Below are 23,790 nucleotides of genomic sequence, written 5' to 3' on the forward strand. Positions count from 1 at the left end.
GTTTTGAATATAAGAAATGATGAACCAAAGAGCTATTCTCTCCCTTCCAATCTCTGCAGTTCCTCAGAGTTCTGCTCTTTCCTAGGCTGATCATGCTCCCACATCACATCTGTTTTGCTCAAACCAATCTCGTAATGTAGAGGAACCCCTCTACTCCACCAATCTCTGCCCATCACTTCCTTCAAGGTCTGATGATGCATTTACTACTCCTCAGCATTGCAGAGCTCAAGTTCACTCTAAGCCCTGCCACTTTTACTCTGTATTTCAGAGAAAAGACATGGTCGGCACAGTGTTATTCCCTCATCAACAGATTGCTTAGTAACTATTCTCAGTTTCTTATATTTGAGTTCTACAACTAGAAATGTCCTCCTTCCCACCTCCTCATGACCCTCCTCATTTCTAGATGTATAGGAGCAGAACAAACAGCACAGACTAAAAATATCCAGAGTGAAGAAGGACTGTACATAATGGGCCTCCTCCTAATAAATACTTACTGAAAAACTAAATATGCAAAGGGATTGGGAGTGGTAGAGCCATAGGGAAGAAAAGAAGTATGCTCTTCTGGCCTTCTCCTCTGGCCAAGACTGGCTCTCCATGAACCAGGTGGCATCTTGCCTCAATCCCTTGCAAAGGGCCATTACCTGACATGGGGGGCTCCGAGCGACTGAAGAGATCTCTCCAGCCAGAATCAAGGAAGGTACTGCTGTATCTACTGTCGACTGAGCCCAAGTATTTGGCCACAGGGTGAGAACCTGGTGGATGGAAACCACAGAAGGTGAACTGGTTAAGGGACAGAATAATGGCCTGGCCTTTGGTCTCCCTAACTGTCCCTTCCTAGGGCCCAGCCCCAACATGCTGCTTCAGGAATGAAATTTGCCCCATCTTTACCGAGGGGAATGATGAGAAAGCGCATGTAGCCAAGCCAGTCCGAGGTCTTGCTGGCCAGAGACTTGACAAAAAACCGGAGGATGGAGCTCAGGTAACTCTGGCCTCCCACTGCTGCCACCTTCACCGGCCTTGGCATGGAGGAGTTGCAGTTGCAGCTGGGGAGCAAGGGAAGAGTCACAACCACATCTGGGAGGTTCTCCAGCATCCTGCTCAGAGGTAGGCCCCAAGCTCTGACTTTACTTGATCTCAACAACCCACAGGGGAAAAACAAGCCAATAAACAAAATAATACAGAGAGAGGCAATAAACTACAGTGCTTTTACAACTAGGAGAGAAATCCAGGATCAAAGAGGGCAGGTAATTGTCTAGAAGGAAGAAAAGAATGAGCTTAGGCTAATGGGAGGCAATATGGCAGTACTGCCAGGGGTCAGCAGTGGGCATGAGCCCAGATGCCCAGAAGGCCCGAAGTCCTCGTTCCCATTGCCAGGGATGCCCGGCCCCTCTAGGGAGGTCGTGAGGAGGGCAAGCCCTGACTCTGGATGCCATGCGGCATGGCAGTTAGAGGGGTGAGAGTAAAAGGCCTTTGTAAAACCCTGGTTCTCTCTCCCTGGTCTTCTTCATCATGGGGTTAAGAAGATGTGGCAGGTCAAGGAGAGTCCAGGTGGGGGGCGGCAGGGAGAGCAGGAAAATGACATTTTCACGCCCTGACCTCAGGGGCCAGCAGGGACATCAGAGCACCATGGCCTGCCATGGCCCAACCACACAGCGACCGAGGATTTTTGGTCTGATGAAGCCAGACAGTCCTGTCACTGCTTAGAAGTCAGGGTGGGAGGATGAGGTCAGAGGGAACCCTAAAGGGCAGGAGATAAGTAGAGCCCTTACTAGCGCTGGATACGGGTGAGCAGGGCGGACAGCACGGCCTGGACCTCTACGGTGGAGCAGGTACACACGACAGGCTTCCGCTGGTCCTGGAGCAGCTCTGCCACATACTGGGGGACAGGGATGGAAAGGGCAGGGACACAGGTGAGGCCACGCAGCAGCAACACAACTCCCCCATAGGCACCAAGAGAGCAAGGCCCGGATAGAGTTGCAGGGCCCCGTCCTCTGTCCTTGAGACCGAAGTTGGGCAAAGAAGGTCAGGGTTCTGGCTGCCAGTGAAGAGAAGGTGGGGCTAGACCCCATGCAGACATGCTAACCAGGAAACGTGGGAAGGCTAAGGAATCTTTAGATTCTGATGCTGTCTCTGTAGGATATGTTCCAGGTGGCAGGGCTGCTAGGAAAGAGGGATTCTGGCACCAGGATCTAACTGGTGGACAGCAATGACTGGGAGCCAGAGGGGATTGGCTCTGCCTCTTCTAATTGCCTTCACGGGAACCAGGGGACACCTCTGGCATTTTATAGCACTCCATACCTCTCAAGATACCTTTACTCTGTTATGCTGACAGAAAAACCACACATAACCACCCTGGAAGGAAGGTAGGTTCAGTTGCTTTTCTAGAGATGAGGAAACAGGTACAGAGAGTTAGTGATGTGAGGTCCCACAGGCCAGAAAGTGACAGAAGTGGGACAGGAGCCCAGAGCTATAGGCTGAGTTCAGGGAAGAGGGGCCTGATACATTGGGATCATTTTCCTATTTCTCCATGTCCTGACTCTTGCTCCCCAGAACCTCTCCTCCCCAGCCCTGACATCTTTAATGCTTTACCTGGCCCTGCCAGTCAGCAGTGTTGACAAGGATGACATTTTCTGGGAGGGCGGCATCTGATACCAGGATCTGATTCAGTTGGTCATATACCACCTTTCTTGGAATCTGCAGGGACAGAAGGGCCTGTCAGGCAGTCCTCAGGGAGCTTGAGGGTAGGGCAGGGTGCACTAGGGTAGAGAATCTCTGGAGCAGGGGTATTCAGAGAAAACAGGTACCAGGAATTTCTGGAGGAGACCCAGTACCCACTGCTAGAGCAAGAGGGAAAGGGGGAGGATAAAGAGTAAGCAGGGTCCTTGAAGAACACACACTCAGACACCAGGAACCCTGACAGAGGGAGGGTAGATGAAGCTAGAAACGCAGTCAGCATCCCTGAAGGGTAATGATACAGCACGAAGTACCAGGAGAGGAGGAGGGAGGTAACAGTTAGCAGGTGCTCACAGAAATGAAAATGAGGGCAGTGGGGAGAGAAGCAAGGAGAGCAGCAGTGAGTGCTATGTGGGGAGCCCCACTGTCACAGGGAACAAAAGGTACTTCAGGAACAGTGATTAGCAAGAAGGACGACACCTCGCCCCAGGCACAGGCTATTCTGGTCTCTACCTCATTTTCAGCTCCGTAATAGCATCAAACTCAGGAAGCCACATTGGCACAAACTTTCCTCTTGATGATATTTATTAGGTAAATGAACAGGCTTGCTGTTCTCTAGAGGAAGAGTAGTTGTGTGAGCTATGTCAGTTTAGAAAGGTTCCTTCCCCAAGCCCCCAATACCACTGGCCCTCAGAAAAAGGACATAATTCCTGAGGTCCAATTTCTTCTGCTTCTATTCCATCCTGCTCTTAGGTCTTTCAATCAAAATATTTTAACATTGTTGACTTGCCAGCTTGAAATCACTATCACTGGCCCATAGTAGTACTGAAGGTATGAGCCCAGGTGGGAGACGTCCAGTGAGATTTTGATGGTTGCTGTCCTCTAGAACAACTGATTCACCACACAATCTCCAGACTGATGTCTGACGGGGGCAGAGGAGGCAGAACAAACAAGGTGTGGAAATGCCACTTGGGGCTGATGAGGGCTGCAGCGATGCTGGTGTTTCCTGCTCCCTGAAGATCAGCACCAAAGCCAACCCCACGCTAGTAGTAAGTAACACATGGTGGACTTCTCTGATTTAGATCTGTCTTCAAGACTTTTATTCATGGCATTTCAAAATATCCCTCCTTTTCTCTCTACCTAACCACCCAAGGAAGATGACAAAACAGAAATCACGGTCTAAGGATGCTCAGAGGGTCCCAGCCTTGAGAGACCATGGGGTACCTGTGTGCTGTGGCCCAAGTCGGGGGACCGCTCACTGTCAGAGCTGTTGGTTCTCTCACTCAGGGGCTTGGAGAGCTGCCGCTCCTTCAGGGGCGTGCTCCTCTTCTGCCGGGGTGTGTGCACCCCATCCATTTTGCTGCCAGAGATGTGGAAAGGAGGTAGTTAAGTAGCCCCTGTGATCCCAAGGCCATGGCCAGTTCCACTCTCCCCTAGGTCATGAGCCTCTGCTAAGTATGGTCACAGCCTTGTACTATCTGCTTTTTTTTTTTTTTTAATTCTACCCCATGTTTTAGGATTTTCTTCCAATATTGAGTACCTGGGGGAAGCAGAACCTTGGAGATCTGTTTTGCTGGACTTCATGGGGGTTTTGACCTTCTCTGGCACAACCAGACCCGTGCTCACATCTCCAAACATGTCCTGGTCAGTGATTTCCTGCCATGGAGGAAAGGAAACAGCAAGGGTCACTTCCCTGTCAGTGAGCACCCAGGAGCCTCATGGGTCCTGCCAGGGCCCATCACCATTACAGGGAGAGTCAATCACTCGCTCTTTTTTCCTTGGAAGCACATGGTTCTACAGCTCCTATCTCACCCGACGAGGAAGATGTCTGTTTAATTTAACTGAGTATACCCACTGTGCTGGGTACTGTCTCTTGCTATTCAATCTGTCCTTTGCATTTATAAACTATGTGTCAACGCACAAACCTGACCAATGATCCAGCTTCTTTAGAGAGGAAGGAGAATTTTAATCAGAAAGTGACGTGATTGGAATTTCATTTTGAAATGACCACTGTGCAGTAAGAACCAAAGTCGGGAAAGAGTGGAAGCTGGGTTTTTGGATTACTGGTGAACTATAAAGCAGAAGTGGAGAGTTTTTTTTGTATTTTTTGTTTTTTTTTTTAAAGATTTTATTTATTTATTTGAGAGAGAGAATGAGAGAGAGAGAGAAAGGTCAGAGGGAGAAGCAGACTCCCCGCTGAGCAGGGAGCCCGATGTGGGACTCGATCCCGGGACTCCAGGATCATGACCTGAGCTGAAGGCAGTCGCTTAACCAACTGAGCCACCCAGGTGCCCAGAAGTGGAGAGTTTTAAGTTACCCTGCATCAAACCTAACGTTGGGTTATACACCAGATCTTCAATGCATCATTATTTAAATAGGAAACATAAATCTGAAATAATTCTTCCTTAGACTCCATTCAACTACCAGGTCTCACTGTAAGGCTAATGCATAGTACACCCCCAGAGGGTATTTGGTAAGGTTCTCTGGTCCCTCCCACCCCGTGTCTAGTGTCCAGTCCCATTGGATGAACTTCTGCATATTCTGAGAGGCCCAGTTCAGATGTCCCCCTCCAGTAAGAATCACTCTGTCCTTCCCTCAGCCTCCACAGAGCCTCTGCACAGGTGTGCACAGCTTGGCTTTCCTCCAGGAGGGTGGCATCTTGATGGCAGAGACCATGATGTTCTCACCTTTGCATCTTCATTGCTCAGCACATGTAGCTGCCCAGTAAATGTGTGTGAGTCAGTGTCTAAACTGGGCACCCCAGGCAATTCATTCCATTTCTCTAGGGCTTGGCCTGCCCTCCTGGGCAGCTCCCATCTCTTAGGGGAAGGACTTGACCAATAATCACGTGGAAATTTAACATGTAGGCTGCCTGCTCACTCTAAGAGCAACACTGGAGGAAAGGATGGTTTTTGCGGGGAAGATACTGGTTTGTCATCTCTCAGAAGTAAATAAGGGTGACAGATAGTGAGAAGTTATCTAAATTAGCATTTAATCAGATCTAATTAAAGAACAGAATGTGGACATTTCTGGTTTGCTAATTTGGGGAATGACCTGGTCTCCAGGGAAGGTTACATTCCATGGGTAAGGATTCCAGGAGAAAAGAGAACACGAGACATTCACAAGTCCACAGACAGAGGCAAAATTCCCAGGGTGGTCCTGAAGATCTTTTGGCTTTATTTCTAAAGGTACAATAACTATGTTAAACAGGGGACTGAGCCACACATACCAGAGTGTCTGTTTCAGTCAAGCTGTCATCTTGATTTTTAATCCAAGCAGATTTAACTTTTTCTAGAGCAGCCAATTCCATCTGCAAAAATTATAACAATTAGTCATCACCAATCCAAGTAACTACCACTCTAACGGGTTTACTGGGTCCCTGAGAAGCTTAAAATACTTCCATTTAATTGGAAGACCTCATAAAATCTTTGAAATTTTCATCTTATAAGGAGTATGTTTTTGTGAAAACTAAGTACCAGAAGGGTCACTTATTTTTGTACTCATTAAATCAATAACACAGTGAGATGCAGAACCCAGCAGTTCTGACTCTCACAAGATGTCACAGGAAAGAGAAGGTCAAAGTTTAGATGGCTTTGTATGGGATCCACAAGGTCTCTGACTCTGGATGCAGTAAATACCTTGCCCAGGAGGGACATATGAGGCTTCTTCTGCTTGTCAGAAGTTGCTGAGAAGAAAGGAGAATCTTATAGTTCAGGTCTTTGACTTTGAGACTAAAGACATCCATGGTAGCCAAATTTATTTTGCTTGGTAGAAACATCTAGAAAATCCTCAAAACAAATGAATATACTAAGCAAAAAGACACCCAATGCTAAGCCATTTAGGTGTGAATTCTCCCTTGTCTCCAACTCTTACTAGCATTTCTCATAAACATTACAAATTTACTTTGTAAATACTGATACATAAAACTAAAATTTTTTTTAAAGATTTTATTTATTTGACAGAGAGAGCACAAGCAGGGAAAGTGGCAGGGAGAGGGAGAAGCAGGCTCCCCGCAGAGCAAGGGAAGCCCGATGTGGGACTCGATCCCAGGACCCCGGGATCATGACCTGAGCCGAAGGCAGTCGCTTAACCAACTGAGCCACCCAGGCACCTCTAAAACTAAATTTTTCATATTTGTAAATATGTGCAGACATCAGTGTCAAAGTCGTGAGAATTTGAGGGTTGTGGGTCTTAGATGTAGGGAAGGTACTGGCCTTAGTGAATCTTTTTGGAAACCAGGGAGTCGGGAAAGATCAAAGATATCCTACTTCATCCCAATTACTCAAAGTCCTTCCTCTGAGTAAATTAAATAGTACTGAGAAATATTGGGCTTATAAGTTCAAGGGGTCACTTGGCAAACTAATGAACAAGCAAAACAAAAGTAGGTCCTTTGTCATATTCTACACCATGGTTTCTCCACCTCAGCCCTGTTGACACTTTGGGCCAGATCCTTCTTTGTGTGGGGGACGTGTCCTGTGTGCAGCAAGATGTTAAACAGCGTCACTGGCCTCTACGCACCAGATGCCAGCAGCAGCATTGTCCCTGCCAGGTGTGACAATCAAAATGTCTCTAGTCACTGCCAGTGCCAAATGTTCCTTGGGAAGGAGGCAAAAATCACCCCTGGTAGAGAACCACTGCCCTAAACCATCTGTAGGATCAACCCAACGTACTTTAACCAGACCTTGTGACCCCAGATCTTGAGATGGTTTGCCTCAGATTACACAGCTAGTTCATTACACATTATCTATACGAATAATCAATGTTAATGGAGTCCAGAATCATGGAAAAGTCCTGGTCAGATTTAAGATGGAGGACGGGGCGCCTGGGTGGCTCAGTCAGTTAAGCGTCCGACTCCTGATCTCGGCTCAGGTCAGATCTCGGGGTCGTGAGACAAAGCCCTGAGTGGAGCTCTGTACTCAGTGGGGAGTCTGCTAGAGATTCTCTCCCTTCCTCCACGCCACCCACCCCCTCGCAGATGCGCTCTTTCTCTCTCCCTCAAATAAATAAATAAATAAATCTTAAAAAAAAAAAAGACTGAAGATGGTTTCACTCAATTTTGAATCTCAGTATGACAAATGAATTAAACACATTTAAAGAGAATGAACTGGGGACAATGACACCATTTTGCTGGAGGGTTTTAAGTAGCATGTCCTATTGTCAAGCCCTTTGATAGGTGCAGAATTGTTTCCATGGTAAAGTTGCAACAACTTTCCCTTGGGTTGGTGTTGGAACCTGCTGAGTATTTACTGACTCTTCTAGATGTTCCAAACAATCCCATTAGAAGTAAACTGCCAATTCTCCAAATTTCTGCTTCCATAAATACAAAGGACTTTTCTCACCCTTTCTCACCCCGGAACCCTGGGGCACCAGCTGTGCGGCAGCTGTGTCTAATTGTGCAGTACCGGAGGCGGATGCTAGCAGTCCAACGCACTGTGCCTGCCGGGTGGTGCTGGCTGCTGCGGGAAGGGGACATGCTCCTGTGGGGGGCGGGGCAGAGTGCGGTAGTATTTGAGGCTATCATTTTTATGAAGTACTAGTCTCTGACACCATTATTTATAGCGCAGTGGAAATAACTTTTAGCAGCAGGTAGTCTTGGCTGAAAGGCTATATCTCTTGACCTAACTGAAGCACTGTCAGAGCCTATTGTTATCAGCTTGCAAAACCAAATTATGTTGCTACTGTGTGCTCATAGTCTTGGGAATATTTAACAACTGTACTAATTTTTTAAAATAAAATTATTTGAGAGAGAGAGCGAGAGAGAGAGAAGGAGCATGCTCGAGTGAGCGTGGGCAGGGGCAGAGGGGGAGGGAGAGAATCCCAAGCAGACTCCACACTGAGTGCAGAGCCCCATGTGGGGCTCGATCTTATGACCTTGAGATCACGACCTGAGTCGAAAGCTTAACTGAGCCACCCAGATGCCCCAACAACTGTAAAAAATAATTTGTATCAGCAGAAATTCCTTCTGGTTCTAGTGATAAACTGAATCCTCTGAAATTTGGGGAACAAAAAAGATTAAGAAAAACAAAGAACTAAATAACAACACTAGGAAATCACAGAGAGAGAGGATAAAAGTTGGGTAGCACGTACACATCTCACATATGTACAATCTCAGTGTTTTTACCCTAACACATTTGGAAGTTCTCTGTGTAAAAGCACAGCTCACTTTGTCGTTCCCGAAGGGCCTTTCATACTAAAGGATTCCAAACTTCCACGTCCACATCGAGACATATGGGGCTCTTCAAAATAGAAATATCACAGAGAACCAGCAAAGCGAGTTTGAAATCTGGCCAACTGAACAAGGATTTGAAGGACTCACTAAACAGACATCTAGATCCTAACAGTTTCAGGACAGCAGGACTAAAACGGTTCTAACAGACGATAATGAGAAGAGCCACAGTGGCTTCTGCTACCGCATGCTTCCCAAGTGGTAAATCCATCCGCCCATCAATCAAGTGCCACACTAGAGGACTGGCCTGCATTCTCATCGTATCTACAACTGCCTTACAAGGCATGTGCTTTTTTTTTTTTTTTTTTACATGTACTTTGTAGATGAGGAAACGAAGGTCTGGCAACTGCCCCAGATCACACAGTCAGTGGAATGATGGAGTCAAGATTCAAACTCCGAAGTCTGCCTACAGAGCACGTGCTCTCAACCCAGTCCCACCTTGCCCCAGTTGAATGTTCTGTGTAGACGGGACCCTTAGGCCATCATATTGTAAAGACTGATACTCAATTGACTTTTGAGCTAACTGGGCTGCCATGCCAACTCTAAGACACCTGAGGCTCAGAACATCAGTGGTTTTCCCTTATAAATCATGTTAGTCATGTAACTGAGACTAAAGTTGAACTTGCAGACACGTTCTATCAACCCAGAAATGCCTTCATTAGTATAGAATAATGTATCGATTTAATAACAACGATCCCTAGTGTTTACTGGGTATCATTATTACATGTTAGTGTTATGCTTAATGTTAGTGTTATGTTATGTTAGTGTTATGCTTACATGTTAGTGTTATGCTTAATGTTTTGGGGCACTATGTCAGTTAAAAATTTAACTGCATTTTGTTACAGTATCCTCATTCCACATTCCTAGTACACTATGAAACAGTTCTCCTTCGGCCAGGTCCCAGGTTTCTTTCTAGAAGAGTCATTCCTTATATTTATATTTAAGATGGAATCTGGTTGTAGGGGCCAACGACCCGTCCATGTGGACACTGACGATTCAGCAGCCCCTGAGAAAGAGCAGCTACAAGCCACATAAACAGTAAGATGAGGCCTCAGTCCCGGATCAGAGTGCAGGCTCTGTAAGCGGCCTGCCAGAGGCTTCTCTGTTGGAAGGATTCTGCTTGTGGACCGCAGTTTTCCATCCCACATTTCCCCACTGATGCCACCTGCTGCCACTGTCCTAGGGCCAGACAGTGGCCACTGTGCCTTAACCAGGAAAAGGGATAAGGTGGGAGGCAGCCCCACCTGGTGGCAGCAAGCAGTAAAGCAGCCCATGCGCGGACTCGAGCTGCCACCGGGTCTGCAGACACCTGGGACAGGCAGCAGCCCTTCCGTAGATACAGTGCTTTTCAGGGGATGGAGGGCCTCACTTGCTTCACATATCCTTTCCTCACAATTAATACCTATCTGCAAGGTGAGTTTTGTACGCCCTCTCTTAGAGTGGAAAGAACAGGAGGACTTAAAGGATTTAGTCTCTTTGATCTACAGAAAAGACACTGGGCTTGCAAGAGCAAAACATAAACTACACTAAAATCATGCCCAGCATCTCCTTCCCTTTAGTTGTAAATGAGGGGAAGAATGGCTTCCCAGGGCCTGATGTAGATACAGCATCAACCCAGGCTCCAACCTCTGATCCACTGCTAGGGAGAGCCTTCCCAAGCAGGGACAGAGCATGGTCCAGGATGATGCTGGGCTCTGGTGGTGCTATAGGAGACAGCAACTCCTTCCTCTTGGTCAACAGGCAAAATGGAAACCTGCCCACTAAATTCCTAATTCTCTGAAAGTATTACCCCCTTCTATGAATAAAGCCTATGTGGTGTCTCTGAATAGACCCTGTGGGCTTCCTGCCCCCTTACATTCTTTCTCTATCTGGAAAGAAGAATTACTTACCACTAGCAAGATGCCATACTCCCAGCTACCACATGACAGATGTTGAGGGACAAATTTAAGGTACTGTGTGTTCTGGGAGGGAAGGCTCCACGTTGTGGCAGGAACTGACCAAAACAGGACACCCAAATAGCCACAGCAATGCCCATAAGAGAACTAAGCTCCCAGCCAGGACTCTGATTAGGATACCCAAGGTTGAAGCAAAATGAGAGTGCTCTTCTGAGGTCACAAGATGAGCCAAGAGCAGAGTGCCCAGAGTGTTAAGCCCCAACACTCCCCTGGCCCCTCTCCCCAACCCCCATAGCCACTGGTCTTGCTCACAGGGCTGGTGGTGTCTTTGCCGAGGCTGCCCTTGCTGTTGAGGCTGCCAATCTCCGTCTGTGAGCTGGACTGCGACATCCCCTCAAAGAAGGGCCTGCGGTGAAGAAGCACAGCCAGGGTCAGTGGCCACCAGGGCCCAAAGCAGCAGCTCATGGAGAGCCGGGTAGTGATGGAGTTCAAGAAAGATGGACAACCCGGGCTTGAAGGATGCCCGCTGAGGAAGGACGTGGCAGCGGTGGACAAGCAGGACCGGACCAAAGGGCTCCCGACTATCAGGACTTTTGTCAGCTAGAGGCAAAAACAGTGATCTTTATCCAGACAGCTGGAGATTCAACAAGGGTGAGGAGCCAAGATACCCTGATAATGGAGGGTAAGTGAGGGAGGGGGTCTAGGAGATTGCTTTGGCTTAGAAAGGAGAGATGCAGGGAGACAATTGGTCGAGGAGATTTGGGCCTCACTTGAGCTTGGGCTTTGGAGTACTGAGGATGCTCTCGGTCTCCTCCATCTCAGGGCCGCTGTCGCTGGGATTGTACATCTCCAGACTGTCGTACAGTTCATCCAAGTCCTCTTCCACTTCTCGAATCTGCTCTCGGGATACATGTTCCAGCCCAAAGCCCACCTGTGGGGGGAAAATCTTTGAGTTTGGGGTTACCTCTATTAACAACTATGGTAGATGTGCAACTCTTTCCTCCTGAACAGGTACCAGCTGGCCTCCTTAACTAGTCCTCCTTAAGGGCCACAGCTTCACATTCATCGGCATAACCTTGGTGTCCTTTTTGTGACCCAGTCCTGAGAGCAAGGATGTGGTGAGACCACCTTTCCTTTTCAGTGCCCCCCTACCACTCCATACTACGGGCCTGGCATGAGGGAGAAAAGCAGAAGTGCTAATGTACCTCTGCCAAAGAACAGGTGCAAGAAAACCCAGAAGACCGTGACCCTGTACAGGCTGGTTCTATTTTTCTGAGGAGCCCACAGAAGGACAAAGAAACCTCTGAACAATTTTCCTCTCCATCTCTTTTCCAGTGCACTGAGAAGAGAAGCCTGTGAACTGGCACCAGGCCGGTCAGAGCCCAGGGAGGACACTGCTTCTCTATTGATGGCCAATTCTTGGTTACTTTAGGGCTGACCACTGAGGTCAGTCTACCTCACAGGCTGTTGTGCACAATGTTCCCATTCTGATAGGAGGGAAAATTAAACAACAACAACTGGATGTGTTACTAATGTCCCATGCCAGAAGGGTGGTATTAACCAATAGTTGAGTATAACCAGGTTACCCCTGCCTCCAGGTACCGTGAATCCTTGGGTGCTACATGGAAAGCCTTTCTTTCTCTTTTCAAGTAGCTTAAAGCCCTTCTTTAGCTATTCTCTCACTTGGGGGTCCTGCAGTCCTGACTCCCAGTGGCAGGAAAGAATGCACCCCAGGAACGAGGGTGAAACTCAGGGAATTCTACTCACCATCAAACTTGGGAGTAAGGGGTCGTACCTCATCTGAAACTTTAAACCGCTTCAGGAGGGCCACAAACTTCTGTTTGATGTTAGGTTGCTGTAGGAACAAATTGCACAAAAGTTCTCAAACAATACCCACCTGTGGATGGCTTCCCAGGGCCTGATGTAGATACAGCATCAACCCAGCCAATTTAAGCCAACTGAGTGATCTAGAGCCCACTTTTGTAGAGAACTGTGAGAAGACATGAAGATGGGAAAACAGCTTCTACACTCTGGCACGTAAAACCCACCAGGGAAGCAGGCACGTGCATGGTTAATGCTGGAATGATTCCCAGGGCTGTGGGCATAGATGGAAGGAGGAGGTCTCACCCCTCCCTGGGACCCTCCACCACCCACACGTCTCAGCTCATCCCTTTCTCAAGCCCTTCAGATCCACGGTGCTGCTTGATGATTTCCACCTGCATATACACAGGCACCTCAAGCATTTTCTTTCTTTTTTTTTTTTTACCTCAAGCATTTTCAAGAATGTATCACCTTCTGCCTGTGTTTCCATCCTGGGTACCACTATCACCAACACCCTGATCATGGGCGTCTGAACCTAGAGTGTCTCCCCTCCCCTTTTCCCTCACAGCCCAGTGTTCACTAACTCCTATTCTCTTTTTCATCTGTAATACCACTGCTTTCCTTCAGGCCTTTCTCCCCACATCTCTGTGGGTCACTGCAATGGCCTTCAACCATCACTCCTCCACCCTCACACTCCCAGCCAGTTTCCAGTCTTGTTCTCTCCAGAGTCCACAGTGATCATTACAAATGCAAATCTCATCATGTTACTCCCCAAATTAGAGGTCTTCATTGGCCCCCAGTGCCCAGAGAAGAAAGCTGCAGCATCAAGCCTGTGTCTGTCTTGAGGGCTGCCCTGCCTGTCCCTAGCCTCACCTCACCATTGAACACCTCACACCCCCCATTCAAGTGGAAACTGCTGATAGTTCTGTAAAGAATGGCATGCTGCTGTACCCCTCTGGGTCTTTATATATGGTATCTTCTGCCCTGACTACACTTGGTGAAGTTCTATTTATCCTTAGAAACTCATCTCTCGGCATCTGGTCTGTGAAGCCCTCTTGGCATTCCTGCCCAGAGTTGGTCACTTTGCCCTGAGCACCATTGCTGTCCCTTACACCAAGCTCTATCTTCTAGCACCTACTCTACTATGTTGTAGCAGCTGGTTTAGAGGCTGTCTGTGTCCAGACACTGTGATCTCCTTGATGGCAGGGACTAAGCTTTTCTTATCGCTATGTCTCTAACTCCAGGCACAATGACGGTTCCTAAGTACTTCCTGACTGAATGATAGATTTGACATCTGGGGATGGAAGAGACTAACTTGCAAGTAAGACTGAGCCAGGCCTTCAAGAAAAAGCAGGGCTTCCGAAGGTGGAAAGGGCATCCAGAGCAGAGAAAAAAAAGAACAAAAAACACAAATCAATTAGTGTATCTAGAACAAAGTATTCTTGGTAGGGAGAGAAGAATGCATGTGTACAAAAGGAGACAGAAACTAAAGAACCATTACTAAGTCTCTGGTAATCTGACTGGAAAGTGCCTGGAGCTAAAAACAAACAAACAAACAAACAAACCAAAGAACAACCTTTGAGGGAGAGGATATTAATAGGAGCACTGAATTCTGGTCATATAATGGGGTAAGCTATGGTTCATAGGAGACCACAGGGAAAGGTGATTTATAAAGCTCCAGGAGGCACCCTATGGGAAAAAAACAGGGCCTCTCTGTGGTTATGGAACAAGAGAAAGAAGAACTTAACAGAAGGAGCTACAACACAGAGTGATCCTGCAGCCTCTTCCCATCCTGAGTACAACAGCATAAGATGTCTGAAGCCCTGGGGACGTGCCTTACCCATCCTCAGTACTCCAAAGCCCAAAGAACAAAACAGTTCTCACGCTCTCTAGTCATTCATTATTCAATGGGGGAAATCAAGGCCGCAGTCTTGAGGATTTACATTTAAGCCCAGTGATACCTAAGGATGCATGGAGAGATGACAGTGTGGTTTCGTGATGAATGCCAGGCTCAGATGCCACACATTTGGAAGGTCTGGCCTGCATTTATTTCACTCCTGTAGGTGATGGAAATCTCTGCTCTTGGGGTCCCTAGGCTAGTTCTGCACTAGAATCGGGATATGTCTGGGGAAAAATGAAACTGAGTTTCTAGCACTTTTGACTCTCCCACATTTTAGCACAGGAACTCCAGAGTCAATCCAAGTTAACCTAGACCGAGAAACAGACTCTGAACTACAGAGAACAAACTGATGGTTACCGGAGGGAGGTGGGTGGGGGGGATGAGTGAAATAGGTGAAGAGAATTAAGAGTACGCTTATCACAATGAGCACTGAGTAATGTACAGAATTGCTGAATCACTGTATTATACATCTGAAACTAATATAACACTGTAGGTTAACTATACTGCAATTAAAATTAAATTAAAATAAATTTAAAAACAAAAAAACTCTCAAAGTTAACCTAGAAATCCAGGTATTAAGTGTCTCAGTTCAGGATTCTAATTTCACCAAAAATAGTGACTCTTGAGGAAATCTTATATAGGAGACACAATTCAAAGGCATTTGGCTTCAAAGGTTATGGATCCATTAAGGCAGGAACTACACGCACTGTAATTAGACCTTACCAAACCCACAGTTCTAAGCACTAGCCTATTATTTCTGGGTTAAACGATTAAAAATCGTGATAGCCCTAGAGAAGACTGGGTCTGTCCATGTGGTAGGCAGGACGTAATTTGAAGTAGTCACCTGGAGAGGGGACAAGGGGTGTCTGAGGCATTCTGCTTCTTAAGGAAGCATTACCTGTTCCAAAGTCTAAAACAAGGTTTCTCAACCTATTTTCTACCCTGAGATAACCTGAAAAATATAATACGCTCCTGTAAGTAACACTGCTTCTCTACAACAGTGACTCTTAATTAGGTGGTGGTGGTGGAGGAGGAGGAGATAAAAGGGTGTATCAGAACCTCCAGAACCTCCATGTGCAGATTTTTAAAAAGACCCCGGAAGTTTCAATACACCACTCCCATCCTACCTCCAAATTGAAAATCTCAGCTAAAACATTCCCCAGACCTTTGAGGCTCACCCTTGTGATGGCAGAGGTTGAGGTTAGTTTCCTCCGGGTCTTCTTTACTTTCCGTAGATCTTCATCCTCATAGAACAGGTCCTAAGGGGGTAGGTGGATGGAATGAAGTTGGGAAATCCCAGGAGGGTCTGGAATCATTTCTCAGATACTACATGTGAGGGGTTGTGGAGAGTTACCTGCCCATGCAATGGATCATCACTGCCTTCCTGTTCTGATGAAAAACTTTCCTCCTCTTCCTCAGAATAATTGTCAATATCAGGAGAACGATCTGGAAAGAGACACCTTAGTAAGACAACCTTGCAATGCAAAGATCTGGCCTAAGAGAGTCTGGTTGGCTGGAATCATGGCTCCCATCAGGTGGAAATATGGCTGGGGTAGAGGAGAGGGCCACAGCCATTGTAGGCCACATTTTATTCTCAGGGATCTCTATAAACTTCTTTCATAGGAACATTTTAGGCCCTGGCTTGTTCAGCTTTTCCAGGATGGGGAGCAGGTGATGGGCTTGTTCTTGACCCACAGGGCCTCCAGATACTGTATACATCTTACCAGAGAGCTTGGATTTGATTCCTTCATGGTCAATGGGCTGGCTGGACAGAGAGTAGATCTTTATTTCTGCCACAGGCACAGAGACATCCTTCACATTGCTGTGCAGGCCAAGCACCAAGGCGCCTTCATTAGGGTGCTGCATCACCTGAGACCACAGGGTAGCAATGCAAATGCCTTACTAGAGGAGGTGAGTTACCATTTTCATAAATCCAAATGGTTGTGCAAGCCAATGGGAATGGCATTGTGCGAATACATTTTCTTTCTCACTATTTTTCAAATCCAAGGTTACTGTTCTCCTATTACCTTCAAGGTCTTACTTGAAATGCCAGCCACTGGTCAGGCCCCGTGCTTAAAAACAAAAATCAAGCCTCAAGACTGAAAATGATGGTTAATCTCTAGGACTACATTTTAGTTTTAGTCTTTGACAGAGAACTAGTTCTCCTAGCTGGGTGGAGCCACCCTGCAGATGGTGGTCACCTGTGTCTGGCAATGGGGAAAAGGACCTACAGGACGTGAGACAACGGAAGGGCTTGACACAGGTGGGGAAATGTGGTGTCCATAATACTTCACTCCCTACAGTCCCTCATACTGATTCAAAACCCAAAGAAGAAAGACCGAAAGGCTGGGACTATTTCACATATTCTATTTATTAAGGTCACAAAAATTTTCCTATTTAATGTACTAAAGTAGACATAAGTTAAAACGGATCTGTGGGCTGGCTGCATGGGGGCTGGGCATGTGGCAGCGGCAGAGTTCTGCAAGAGGGGGAAGCCTCCTGGTGCCAGCCACATGGGGAATTCCATGCAGAATGGGAGGCCACCAGATCCTGCAGACAGGACTGTGATGGATGTCAACTATTTCCGAGCGGCAGGATTTGAGGAGCAAGCTAGTGCTTCTCAGGAACAGGAAATCGATGGATGGAAAATCCCTGCTATTGATGACAAGAAATGACACGTTGACAGGACTTGAGTTAAATGGGGGCCTGCCCTGAAAATCTACAAGTATCATGTAAAACCTCTGCAGACAAAGCATTTAAAGAACAACGCTTCATAGTACAGCCAAACTAGGGTCTTAGACGTCAAAAAATACATAATGACATAATTTTGTTTCATGTGATGAAATTCTGTAAACATAATACACACGTGTATATGTAAAGAATTTCAGTCAAAGAAACGTCATCCTATCGAACAGATGAGGCAATTCATTGGCTGACTGAACTCAGCCAGGAGGAGCACGGATACCTTGTGGACAGGATGGAGCTTGTCAAACAGAGGGATCTTCAGTCTTTGACATGACTGAACAGCCCTCCCCACTAAAGGGATTTTCTTCACAGACTGCTTTCCCAAAATCCTTGAAAAAGGACCAAATTGAATGATTTTTTGGTTACCAATGTAGGGAGATTACAAACAAGAAAACTTGGGGAAGGGGAGAAAAGAGAGAGAGATGGCGGTCTTCCTTGAATTCCTCTGCTCCTGAGAGCTTGTGTTATTTGGATGGAATTGACAACACCCCTTTTCACAGAGGCTCCCTCACTTGACCTTACTAAGGCTTCGCTGGGATCCACTGTGGGGGGGATGTTTGAGATGATGATGTTGAGATGATGTTTGAGGCGTCATGGCCCCTACAGGAGCAGAACCTCTGAAAACAGAAACTCTGCTGTGTCTTGGGGATATCCAAATCTGAGATAATTTGAGCATCAAAATAAAAATGACAGTTACAGATTAAACCCCACTGAATTAAACAGGAATCCATACGTCCATAACTAATACAAAAAAATGAACCAATCAATAAATGGGAAAGAAGAGAAAGCTCTCTCTTTCAAGAGAAAGCGAACTCATATATATAGCAGGAATGATAGGATTAGAAAGTCACTGTCTGGCAAGCATCAAAATAATAGATTCAGGCAAGAATCATTAATAGATGCTAAAACTAGTTGGTGAAGTCATGAGGAGAGAAAATGTTGCTACAAAGTCTCAAAACATCTCCCTATAAAATATTTTTTCATTGGTAAATACAAAAAAATGTATTAATTTAGGTTGGAAATCCTGGCAGACATCATCTTAATCAAGCAATAAAAGCTAACCTCACCAGAAATGGAACAAATCGACGTGGAGCACTGCCTGTGTTGCACTGGGAGGAACACAGCATTACTTCTGTGGTAATTCTGTCAAAAATGTGTAAGTTGAATCTAATCTTCAAAAAACATCAGACAAACCCAAACTGAGGAACATTCTATAAGGTAACCAGCCTGTACACTATTTTTCATTCTTTTTTTTTAACCGATACTCTTAAAAAAAGTCAAGGGAATGAAAGACAAGGCAAATCTGAGGGACTGTTGAAAATTGAAGGAGACTAAAAAGGCATGAAAATTAAATGAACACGTAATCCTAGATTAAATCCTGGGCCTGTAAAGGACATTACTGAGACACCTGGTGCGATGTGAATAGGGACTGTGCGTTGGATGGTGATCTTGATCTTTATGGCAGGCATGGTGCTGACCACACAGGAGAGTATTCTTATTTTTAGGAAATTAACATAGTGCGGTATTAACGTGTAATAGGGCATCGTGTCTGATGAACCACTGAGAAGTGGTTCAAAGAAAATAATATGCATGAATGTTTATATTCATGGAAAATAAAGTGAATGTGGTAATAAGTTAGCACTGAAGAATCTAAAGGAAGGTATATGGGAATTCTTTATACTACTCTTACAACTTTTCTATAAGTTTGAATTTTCTTTTTTTTTTTAAATACACTCCCATGCATGGTTTTATTTATTTATTTATTTATTTATTCATGAAAGACAGAGAGAGAGAGAGGCAGAGGGAGAAGCAGGCTCCCAAGGATCAGAGAGCCCGATGCGGGGCTCGATCCCAGAACTCTGGGATCATGACCTGAGCCGAAGGCAGACGCTTAACCATCTGAGCCACCCAGGCGCCCAGTTTGAATTTTCTTTTAAACTTAAAGAAAAACATTTTGTGAGGGAGAAAGTACCTGGATAAGAAGAGGTATATCCTGAATTTCCAATAAAAGAACTGACTTGTAAAATAAACTAAAACACCCGGCCAATGGGCTGGGAAAATCATTTGCTGGGCTCAGCTGGCTGGGCCTGGTGTCTCTCTTGGGCTCTCTGACCTAAAGGCTGGAGACAGTTCCTCTTACCTCTGCCATGTTGATGAGTCCCACAGCTAGGGTTTTATAGCCCAAGATGGTCCGGTTCTTGTAGCGCTTTCTCCTTTGCAACATGATCTGTAGCTTGTTGGCATCTCGCTTCAGGAAATGAGGATACTGCCAAATATAAAAGAGTCAAGCACGGTTAATAAGCAACTGAGTCTTGGGGCACTTGTGTGGCTCAGTAGGTTGAGTGTCTGCCTTTGGCTCAGGTCATGATCCCAAGGTCCTGGGATCGAGCCCTGTATCTGGCTCCCTGCTCAGCGGGCAGCCTGCTTCTCCCTCTTCCTCTGCCCCTCCCCCTGCTTGTGCTCTTTCTCAAATAAATAAAATCTTTAAAAAAAAAAAAAAGCAAATGGGTCCTTGGTGGGTTCTGGTCCTGCTGGAGGATACAGTGCAAATTTTCTGTGCCTCACTGTCTTCTGTCTTTACAAGGCTGGGAATCAGGGGTGAAGGAGCCACCCTTAAGTCGCTGCTGAGGGTCTGATTCTGCTTGGTGCCTGACTTCCATTCTGCAGCTCTGTGGTAAACACATGTTCAGAAAACTGCCTCTTGGTGGCTCAGTTGGTTAAGAGTCTGCCTTTGGCTCAGGTCATGATCCTGGGGCCCTGGGATTAAGCCCCTTGTCAGCTCCCTGCTCAGGGGGGAGTCGGCTTGTCCCTCTCCCTGCCCATCCACTCAACTCCCCCCGCCACCACCCCGCCGGCTCGTGCTTTCTTTCTCACTCTCTCTCCAATAAATAAAATCTTTTTAAAAAAGAAAAGAGGGGTGCCTGGGTGGCTCAGTCTGTTAAGCATCTGCCTTCGGCTCAGGTCATGGTCCCAGGGTCCTGGGATCGAGCCCCGCATCAGGCTCCTGGCTCAGCGGGAAGCCTGCTTCTCCCTCTCCCACTCTCCCTGCTTGTGTTCCCTCTCTCGCTGCGTCTCTGTCAAATAAATAAATAAAATCTTAAAAAAAAAAAAAGGAAGAAAGAAAAGAAAACTGCCTCTTTCCTTGCCATGTGACCAAGTGTTTTCTCCATGTGCTTCAATTTGGGCTCCTGGGATTATGATGAGAGAGGGACATACTAAAGAGGATAAGGAGGAGAAGGGAAGGAATTGAGATTACAACCTGGGGGCAGAACGAGACTGAAGGGGACACATTCAGCTGGAGTGTGGGCTGCAGATTACCAAGGAGAGGTAATGGGGCTGAGGGCAGGCTAACAGCCTTATCCAAGGAAAAGGAAAAGAACTTGGGTCTCAGCATCCTCACTGTGACTGGCTAAGTGACTGCTCTGGCCCTTCAGGCTAGTGATAGAGGATCAATTCATTGGGCTATGGCTGCTCTTGGATAAAACAGTCTCCAGATTAAAGGACTATTTAGAGACTAGACTGGACATTAGCGACCTAAGATTGAGTAGACTCTTACCTGAAGGGAGAAGGTTAATTGGAGTTCTGTTTCCACCAGTCCACTAGCTGGAAGGACGATCTCATTGGAGCGAAGAATCCTTTTTGAACCCTGAAACCAAGAAAAAATAGGTCAAATATGTATCATCAAAAATCAGACCAAAAGAAATACTAAGTTTGCAAACAACTTTTAAACTCTACAAATATTCTTACCAAATATTTCAATGGTCTTTGTTAGGCTCATTAAAATCAAGCCACATCATAGGTATGATTTTACATGTATTATGTTGTGTGTTCATAAAAGGTTTTCACACAAAAGTGATTTATTTTTGCACGTGAGTTCTCCTAACACTCCCAAAGAAGAGCTTTCCCCATGCTCACCTCTGCCTCCCTTCTTCCTCTCAAATTGACACTTCACCTGCACTGTCTTGTCTTTGGGCCTTTCTTTTCACGTGCTTTTTTTCCTTCTTGGATGCTCACTCGTGCTTCTACATATACCTAAGGCACTCATCTTTCAGGTCTCAGTTTAATGTTTTTCCAGGAACCTTTCCTTTCAGCCCTACCTCTTCCAACCTAACAACGGGCTAGATACCCCAGCATTTTTAGCTCTAAAAATAAAGTTGGGCCAAACTATTCCTAAGGTGTAAAAAGAGATCAGCAGGAGGGCCTAAGGAATGTCAGTAAATTTGTATAAATTATTTTTTAATTGAGATTTAATTTAAACACGGTGAAATGCCCAGATCTCCAGTACACAGATCAATGAGTTGATAAATGCATATACCTGTGTAACCCACATCTGCCTCAGGACGTACATCATTTCTATTGCTCCAGAAAAACTCTGTGATCCTTCCCAAACAATTCTACACTGCTCTTTCAGAGGTAAGCACTTGTTCTGATTTCTTTCACCATAGGTTAGTTTTGCGAATTCTAAAATTCCATATAAATGGAGTCATATGGTATGCACTATTCTGGTTGGGCTTCTTCAAACATCTTTTGAGGTTCATACAGGGTATTGCATGTATTAGTAGTTCATTCCTTTTTATGGCCGAGTGGAATTCCATTCTATGAATATACCACACTTTGTCCATTCTACTGTTGCTGAACATTCACATTTGGGTCATTTCTAGTTTTTGGCTATTATGGCTCATGTTGCCATTTTGTTACAAGTCTGTGTAGACCTATATGTTGTTACTTTTTCTTAGGCAAACACCTAGGAGAGGAATTGCTGGGTCTTAGGGTAGATGTATGTTTAACTTTATGAGAAACTGCCAGACCAAAGTGTTGATACCATTCCCAACCCCAGCAGCAGTGTATGAGAGCTCCAGTTACTCCATATCTTCACCAGCACTTGGTGTGATGAGGCTTTGATTCATGGATTCTAATGGGTACATACAGTGGAATATCGCTGTGGGTGCAATTTGCATTTCTCTGATGACTATTACTATTAAGCACCTTTCCATTAGTTTATTGATCATTTGTAAACTGCCATTTATGAGGTGCCTGGTCAAACATTTTCATCCAGGTTTGTTTAACTTGCTTTTGAATTGTAAGAGTTTTTTTTATGTATACAAGTCACTTCTCAGATATATGTATTGTAAATATTTCCTTGCCTACTTATTTTCTTAATGGTATCTTTTGATGAAGTATTTATTATTTTTTTATGGTTAATGCATTCTGGGTCCTAAGAAATCTCTGCCTACTCTAAGATTGTGCAGTTACTCTGCTGTGTTGGAGCAGGTATTCTGCTGTTTCCCTTTAAAAATTTTATAATTTGGGCGCCTGGGTGGCTCAGTCGTTAAGCGTCTGCCTTTGGCTCAGGTCACGATCCCAGAGTCCTGGGATCGAGCCCCACATTAGGCTCCCTGCTCAGCGGGAAGCTTGCTTCTCCCTCTCCCACTCTCCCTGCTTCTGTTCCTTCTCTCACTGTCTCTCTCTCTGTCAAATAAATAAAATCTTAAAAAATTTTGTTTAATAATTTTAGTTTTTATATTTAGGTTTTATATCCATTTCTAATTTTTGTTTTTACAAAATGCAAATTTTGTTTATTGCAGGAAGGAAAATCTAAATAAATATTTCACAATGTTTTTGTAATGAGAATAGTATTAAATCATACCAATGAAAAATAATAAAGGAAATTCTGCCTCATCTGTTAGATAACACTTTTCATAATAACCACTATTACGAACAAGAATCTTGACAAAATTTTTACCTGACTTTATTGATTTGATTTTTAAAAATCTCTGTAAAATGAATCTCAGAAATGCTGAAAGAATTCAAAATGTGGTTTATATATAGCAGTGGTTCCAACCAGAGGTAGGAGACATTTGGCAATATTCAGACATAGTTTTGGTTATTATATATATATTTTTTAAGATTTTATTTATTTGACACAGATAGAGAGAGAGAGAGCACAAGCAGGGGGAGCGGCAGGCAGAGCAAGAAGGAGAAGCAGGCTCTCTGCCGAGCAAGGAGCCCGATACGGGGCTCAATCCCAGGACCCTGGGATCGTGACCTGAGCTGAAGGCAGCCGCTTAACCGACTGAGCCACCCAGGCGCCCCAGTTTTGGTTATTATAACTGGTGTGTGTGTGTGTGCGTGCGCGTGCGCGTGTGTGAAGTATTTCTAGAGGGTAGAGGCCAGGGTTGTTGCTGACCATCCTGTGATGCACCAACAGACCCCACATGTCTAGTGCCACTGCTGAGAAACCCTGCTCTAGCTGAAACCTCATCTCCACTGAATACATGGCTTCTTGGGTAACTCTCTCAAATGGTGGCCATTTTTCTCCCATAACCCACACACCACTGGATTAGAGATGGGGAAGGTGTCCTTGTTTTCATCACCAGCTCTAGAACATTCTCCCCTCCATCTCTCTAAAAACCCTATTCTAAATTGATGCCCTCAGTTCATATTACCCTCTATTCCCTGTTGTTGCTGGGATCTTTAACTGTAGTCATTCCTGCTCATTTCTTGATTTTAGCTCCTCACTCACTGTTCTC

The 23,790-nt window shown here is 45.5% G+C and overlaps 1 protein-coding gene across 1 annotated transcript in view; it reads right to left on the reverse strand.

Moving 5' to 3' along the window:
• PACS1 (phosphofurin acidic cluster sorting protein 1) overlaps positions 1–23,790 on the reverse strand; it is a 143,579-nt gene that overhangs the window by 9,385 nt on the left and 110,404 nt on the right. Inside the window, exons 3-17 of the mRNA XM_028117843.2 lie at positions 20,817–20,906; positions 19,401–19,526; positions 16,240–16,384; positions 15,870–15,961; positions 15,694–15,774; positions 12,590–12,649; positions 11,565–11,725; positions 11,107–11,200; positions 5,903–5,983; positions 4,214–4,329; positions 3,898–4,033; positions 2,590–2,694; positions 1,770–1,876; positions 889–1,043; positions 642–752 (exon numbers count right to left, since the gene is read on the reverse strand). Of these exons, the coding sequence (XP_027973644.1) occupies positions 642–752; positions 889–1,043; positions 1,770–1,876; positions 2,590–2,694; positions 3,898–4,033; positions 4,214–4,329; positions 5,903–5,983; positions 11,107–11,200; positions 11,565–11,725; positions 12,590–12,649; positions 15,694–15,774; positions 15,870–15,961; positions 16,240–16,384; positions 19,401–19,526; positions 20,817–20,906 (1,660 nt within the window). The remainder of the gene's footprint in view (positions 1–641; positions 753–888; positions 1,044–1,769; positions 1,877–2,589; positions 2,695–3,897; positions 4,034–4,213; positions 4,330–5,902; positions 5,984–11,106; positions 11,201–11,564; positions 11,726–12,589; positions 12,650–15,693; positions 15,775–15,869; positions 15,962–16,239; positions 16,385–19,400; positions 19,527–20,816; positions 20,907–23,790) is intronic.

The sequence above is a fragment of the Eumetopias jubatus genome, unplaced genomic scaffold (assembly GCF_037043125.1).
Source record: "Eumetopias jubatus isolate StellerSeaLion01/CBP00866 unplaced genomic scaffold, mEumJub1_p1.0 scaffold_13, whole genome shotgun sequence".
Taxonomy (NCBI): Eukaryota; Metazoa; Chordata; class Mammalia; order Carnivora; family Otariidae; genus Eumetopias; species Eumetopias jubatus.